This window comes from Vigna radiata, unplaced genomic scaffold (genome assembly GCF_000741045.1).
Source record: "Vigna radiata var. radiata cultivar VC1973A unplaced genomic scaffold, Vradiata_ver6 scaffold_401, whole genome shotgun sequence".
Classification (NCBI taxonomy): Eukaryota; Viridiplantae; Streptophyta; class Magnoliopsida; order Fabales; family Fabaceae; genus Vigna; species Vigna radiata.
The window spans coordinates 1-6,245 of NW_014541813.1; the positions used below are offsets into that span (position 1 = coordinate 1).

At 33.1% G+C, this 6,245-nt stretch overlaps 2 protein-coding genes across 4 annotated transcripts; one reads left to right on the top strand and one right to left on the bottom strand.

Annotated features, from left to right (window-relative positions):
• The first annotated feature begins 870 nt into the window (after positions 1 to 870).
• On the top strand, positions 871 to 3,830 carry LOC106778343 (1,4-dihydroxy-2-naphthoyl-CoA thioesterase 1). Its single transcript, XM_014666300.2, has 3 exons — positions 871 to 1,375; positions 1,476 to 1,667; positions 3,629 to 3,830. The coding sequence occupies exons 1-3, from the start codon at positions 1,232 to 1,234 to the stop codon at positions 3,779 to 3,781; spliced, it is 489 nt and encodes a 162-aa protein (XP_014521786.1). The 5' UTR covers positions 871 to 1,231; the 3' UTR covers positions 3,782 to 3,830.
• A 68-nt stretch (positions 3,831 to 3,898) lies between these two features.
• On the bottom strand, positions 3,899 to 5,854 carry LOC106778340. Of its 3 annotated transcripts, none has more exons than XM_014666297.2 (5): positions 5,247 to 5,854; positions 5,081 to 5,131; positions 4,405 to 4,547; positions 4,206 to 4,303; positions 3,899 to 4,076 (listed from the first exon to the last, which is right to left on the bottom strand). In XM_014666297.2, the coding sequence occupies exons 1-4, from the start codon at positions 5,538 to 5,540 to the stop codon at positions 4,216 to 4,218; spliced, it is 576 nt and encodes a 191-aa protein (XP_014521783.1). In that variant the 5' UTR covers positions 5,541 to 5,854; the 3' UTR covers positions 3,899 to 4,076; positions 4,206 to 4,215. The 3 variants fall into 3 exon arrangements, with proteins under 3 accessions (XP_014521783.1, XP_022631875.1, XP_014521784.1); XM_022776154.1 differs by having other exon boundaries at positions 4,411 to 4,547; positions 5,247 to 5,843; XM_014666298.2 differs by having other exon boundaries at positions 3,899 to 4,303; positions 4,411 to 4,547; positions 5,247 to 5,842.
• Between the last annotated feature and the right edge of the window lie 391 nt (positions 5,855 to 6,245).

Consider the following 6,245-nt stretch of genomic DNA (forward strand, 5'->3'; position numbering starts at 1 on the left):
TGATACGCGGGGCCCAAGCCCACCAAATAAAGAATAACCCAAAAGCATGAAGAAGGATAAAATGGTCATTGCTACAAAAGGAGGGGTGAGCTTAGTAATGAAAGTAGTGCATCATGGAAGCACATGAAGACTTAATTTTTAAGCACATGTAAAAACTTCCAATACTTGTAGCTTCTAGATGATAGCATTTTCCTTGCCTTGCCACGTGGATGATGATCCACCATTCTCGGCAATCATCAACATCACACCTAGCTAAATGGATTTCATATAAATCCATCAAGTAGCACATGTAAATTCACTTTTGGATGATTATAGAATTTGCTGAAGCTATTGAGCCAGCTTTCTCTGCAACCGAAAGTCATTCTTTGCTTATCTCTTCCCTACAACTTCCTTCCATACAATGAAGGTTGTCTGAGTTGTAGCCACCTCCTTTAAGCACATCCTCCACTCCAAACAGCCACAATCTGCATCTTCTTCCGCTGCCAATACCATTTGCTTACGCTTACTGCACCTTTGCTGGAATCACACCGAGCACACAGCTTGCTGATTGATGGTGGATTCTCGGTTTCAATCAACTTCTTCCGCTTCACGAGACTTCTCTCGGTTCAGCAGATCCACAGCAAAGTTTGCCGTATCACAGTATATGTTCGATTCGTCCATGTACCCCTTCCACTGGAAGCCTGCCAGGAGTCCTCCTTGTCCATGTCCCCTGCATCATGCTTCTTGCACCGATGATCACTCCCCGTTGACAATAATACAAAAATATAATGATTAATAATAAATTGTTCTTTAAATTTTATAATAAAGCGGTCCAATAAATTTAATACATAACATACTCTATATTTTAAGAAACTAAATTATGTTTTTTATAAATAAAATTGTGGAGTATTTGTATATCTAACTGTAAAAATAACTATTTAGCCTAAAAGTTCGCCCTACCAATGTTTGAACAGTAAAAGGCACTATTACAGAAGCAAGGCCCATATGTCTCATTCCATTTCAAATAAAACTGCTACAACATGCCTCTAACAATCAACACTTCCTTCCAAACTTTTAAATTTCGACGCACCAACTACCCAATCACATTCTCTGAATGCCCCAAACTACCCTCTAAAACAACCAACCATTCTATATTCCATTTTCTACACCTTTCCCATTCTGCAAAGCCTCAACCTCCAAAATCTAAAAACAGAGGAAAGCTCATAGATTTACTCTGATTTAATTTTTGTTCATGGAGGATCAGCCATCATCATCATCATCAAAATCAAAAACAGCTGCTTTGGATCAACCCCTTCACTTAATGGGATTTGAAATTGAAGAATTATCACCACAGAAAATCTCTGGCCGTCTCCCTGTAACCCAGAAGTGCTGCCAGGTCAAGCCAATTTGATTGAGTTTCTGAATGTTACAGAAATTTACATTTTTGCTGCTAATGATGTTTATGAGTAGGAGTTAATTTATTATGAATGGTGCAGCCATTCAAGGTGCTTCATGGAGGGGTTTCGGCGTTGATAGCAGAGTCATTGGCAAGCATGGGAGCACACATGGCTTCAGGGTATAAAAGAGTTGCTGGAATTCAACTCAGCATCAACCATTTGAAACGAGCTGAAATGGGTGACTTGGTCCACGCAGAAGCTAAACCTTTAAATCTTGGCAAAACAATTCAGGTTCTTCTTCCCTTCATCTTATCTTCTCTTCCTATTTTCTCTATTTCTTTTATAAATGGGAAAATACACTATTTTAGTGCACGGATCAAATTATTGTATCCATTTATTATTCTACATGCCATGAATCGACATTTCACCCACTCTTTTTTAACTCCTTCCAAAAAGGTTGCAACCAAAAATTTCAATAATAGAGAATTGTTTAATTTATTCTTTGTTAACTATAGAATTGTTTAACACATCTTTTATTTAGAATGTTTTCTATAATTATAATATATTAAAGTTGATAAGGAATTTCTGTTCATCTCTTTAATAATTTTACCTATTAACACAAAAACTTAGATTTTACCAATTCTAGTGTTTATTTTAATTTTTCAAATATATTTTTGTGCCAGTTTAATATTTTCATTGGTCTAAGTTTTTTTTTTGTCTCTTATCATGGAATCCAATTTTTTTATTTTATATTTTTTATTTCTTTTGTGAGGATAAGATCAGCTTTAATCTCTCCTATCTGTCTTCCATTTGTTCTTTCTCACCTAAAACGACACACCGAATGAGACCACCTCTGTATGACATTTTACATCATTTACAAGAGAAGATCCTCTTAATACTTTAATAAGTCACATCATTAATTCACAAGACGACGGACATCATGGCATCTTGCCTCGTTCTTCATCCAGAAAAAATCAATCAAATAAATTAAAATAATTGATATATTTATATATTAAATTAATCTATTATGATCAATATTTAATATTTAATTTATAGGTATTAATAATTTAAATTATAATATTTTTACATATTTATATTTTTATATTAATATATTATAAAACTAATTTTTAAATTTTTAAATTTTTAATTTTAATTTTTAATTTTCTTTAGAGAAAAGTGAGTCGGAAAATAGACAAAAACAAAGTGATAGATTAAAATCTCTAACCTAATGTGTCAATATTGAAAACTGACCAATCCTGAATCACACTTACCACCCTTATCAGAGCATATATCATATAAAAGTATTTTACTCTAAATATGACAACTTATACTAAACGTTTAGAAAAATTCACTCGAAGATTCTAAAATAAAACTAAAAAAAAAAAGACTAATTTTTATAAACTTCTAAATATTTGTATTTATATTTTAACATTTTACAATATAAAAAATTAAGAATTCATACTTAAAAGTTATACTTTATTGTTTAAATATAATGACTTCTATAAAACTCAATATTTTTATAACTTTATAAAATTAAGAAACTCATATTTAAAATTATATTTGTAGTGTGATATATCTTAAATTTATAATAAAACATATTACGTATAATTTATAAACTTAACAACATTACATGATATTCAATGTTTTTTAAACTGGAATATTTTACGGAAAAAACATATAAGAGCAAAACTAATGTATACTTAAACATAATGTAAAAAAAAAAAAAATCATCTGAGTACTATTCCGGTTATTAAGATTATATTAAAACTAAATTAGGTATGAGTAGTCAAATTAAAAGTATTTAATTAGAAAAATATAAAATAAAGCAATATAATAATAATAATAATAATAATAATAATAATAACCATGGTAAGAATAATAATAATAATAATAATACAACATACCTCAAAAATTTAAATATTGGGTAAACTAATGCCAGAATTAAAGATGTGAGCACAAATAAAATCACCAACCCACTTCAGAACAGTTACAAATTTTGAATTGTTGAATCTATATGGCAAACACGTCCCAATGATACCAGTTGACTAGATTGGGATGAAATGAGGATAATGTATCTGTACAAGTTTTTCCAAGGTGGTCTAATCTGCTATCTAAGTGATGAGTAAATATTTTTGGCTAGGTATTATCATGAAATAAATTAAAGAAAACACTCTTCATTCACTTTGTCGTTGCTAAGGCTTACAAATATGAGAACTGAGAAATGTATGTCATAGCAGTTTTATCTGTAACAGGTGTGGGAGGTGCTACTATGGAAGATTGATCCTTCAGACTCACAAAGAAGATCCTTGGTCTCATCTTCTAGAGTAACCCTACTAACCAATATGCCTGTCCCAGTTAATGCAAAAGATGCTGCTGATCCATTAAAGAAGTTTGCAAAACTCTAAACATATGCATGACATTATTTATCAGTGAAATTCAAAATCTGCTTGAATACCAAAGGTCTAAATGTTTACCTATCTAATGCTTCGATATGCGCATCACGATAGACATAGTACTTCATGTAAGAAACTATATCATATACCTGAAAAATGGTTCACTTAACATCCCAGTCTCAAATACGCCAACTTATTTAGTCAATACCCGTAAATTACCAATCCTCAGGATAACAGAGAAACCAGCAGAGATCTTCTTTAACATTATTTGCAACATCAGTCAGCTTCAAAGTTAAAAGCACATGTCCTAGAATCATATATCAGTATAAACTTGTAATTTCAATTTTCAACGGAAACCATGTAGCTGAAAATGCTGTACATCTATCCTGTGATTCCTATTCAACCAAACCAAGCAAAGTCAATTCCAGAAACATACTTTGGAAATGTTAGGATGTTGGGTGCTTCTTGCTAGAGGATTTTGATCTGACAGTGTTCATGTCCTTTGTTCCCATAGGAACACCAGCAGTTTTATGCCTAGCATCAAACATTGACATAACATCATCAGAGGTTGACTAACAACGGCAGCAAAAGCCAGTATTCACCAAAAAGAAGAACAAAAATTAAGCTAGAAAAACCTTAACTGTCTGAGAAGACTAAGTTGTTGGGTTAATTCATTCAGCTCCAGACTAGAAAGTTTGAGAGAAGATAAAGTCCCGGGCACCTCTTCCGAAACAACCTTTTCCAATTTCTTTACTGAAGCTCCTAATCTTCCAAAAGCCTATGCAAGAAACAAATATCAACCCTTTAAATTTTATCCATTCAACACATCACTGCACACATATGGGTTTCCACTAAAACAAATGACCACATATAAGCCGTATTTAGTGAGAACTTTTCATGATATAAACTTTTTTATATAGTATAATTTTAGTTCAAACCAATAACAACTGTCGGACCATTCCCCATTCAACACACCACTACATACATATAGGATTAAAAGGAATAATCTAACAAGTTAAATTTGTTAAAAACTCATAGAATATAGCTTGCGTAAATTATAAGAAACATCTGCAACCGCAATGTCAAGTATTTCGGGTCTCTACTAGAACATTTTACATCTGCAACTGTAATTGTCATCAAAACTCAAGGATTTTAGGTTTGTACTACACTGCAATCACAATTTTTTATCACATCAGCAGAATTTATCCAAAAAAAAAACAGTTTAAAACCTTACACAATCACCACACCACAGCGGCAATTTAAAACTTTAACCAATATATTAACTTGTGCATGAGATAAATCTTAACGTACAATTAAGGTAGGAATGGAAACCACGGCTACTGAGAAAAATGCACCAAAAGCCTGCAAGCCCGAAAAAACACAGGTTCAGTTTACTTGATTGGAAAGCCAAAAATGCTTAAAAATGCAATTTTCATTCTCATTTGGTGAGCAAATGGGCAATGATATATGATAGTACCATGGAGAGGACGAATAAGTATGAGAGAAGCCCCAATTCAGGGTTGGGTCGGAACCCTAGATTTTTTGCCACTTCAATGGGCGGAGCTGCCTCGACCAGCGTCTGCGAGCGTGGCGTAAAATCGGGTTTATGCTGTTCTGAGATTACCGGCGCCGGGATCGTATCGCCGGCGACCGGCGCCGATGCGGCTGAGCTACTGACACGAACGAAAAACGGGGTACGTAAAGTGGCGGCCATTGAAACCCCGTTCAAGCCGAAAGGACGCGAGCAGAGTAAATGCGTTTGAGAGAACATCGTCAATTTGATGCAAAGTTTCGGATTTTGCAATGAACTGACTGAACACAAACTAGTGTCACAAAAAAAAAACCCACACGCTGATTTTTTTTCTTAATGTAATGATAAATTTTCATACCATTTTTCTCTCTTTTTGGGTTTGTTCTAAGTCGTCGTTAAAGTTCACTGAAATTTTATTTTTTGCAAAAATTACGAAGTTAGTCCTTTTTGCTAACAGCATTGATTCTGTTAACGGCAAAATTGTCGGTCGGCAAATATTTGATGACTTGTACAGTTGTAGTCCTCATATTGGTTTAAAAATGTTTATTGTGATCTTTGTGTTGGTTTAAAAAATGTTTATTGTAATTCCCTTTTACTAAAAAAAAACGTGTCACTAAACTAAAGAAATTTGATGTCTCACATGTTCTGCGGAGCCAAAATCATCATGTCATCTTAGAAGGGTAAGACATTTGTACATTGTTTAATACATGTTAAAGATTTCACGTGTGATCTAGTAATTCATGTTCTAACCTTTTAGGAAACTATAATCACATAATTTGAAGTTTATCTTCACATGTTATATTAGTAAGTATGGAGATGTGAAAAAAGAACCACAAAAATTTTAGCTGCTGCTTTTAGAGGAAACCACAAAAATTTCCACAAGAGCATTTTCTATTGACAAATTTGTGAAGCCGCTTCCTGTTTCTAAGTAGTTGAGCGCTTGAT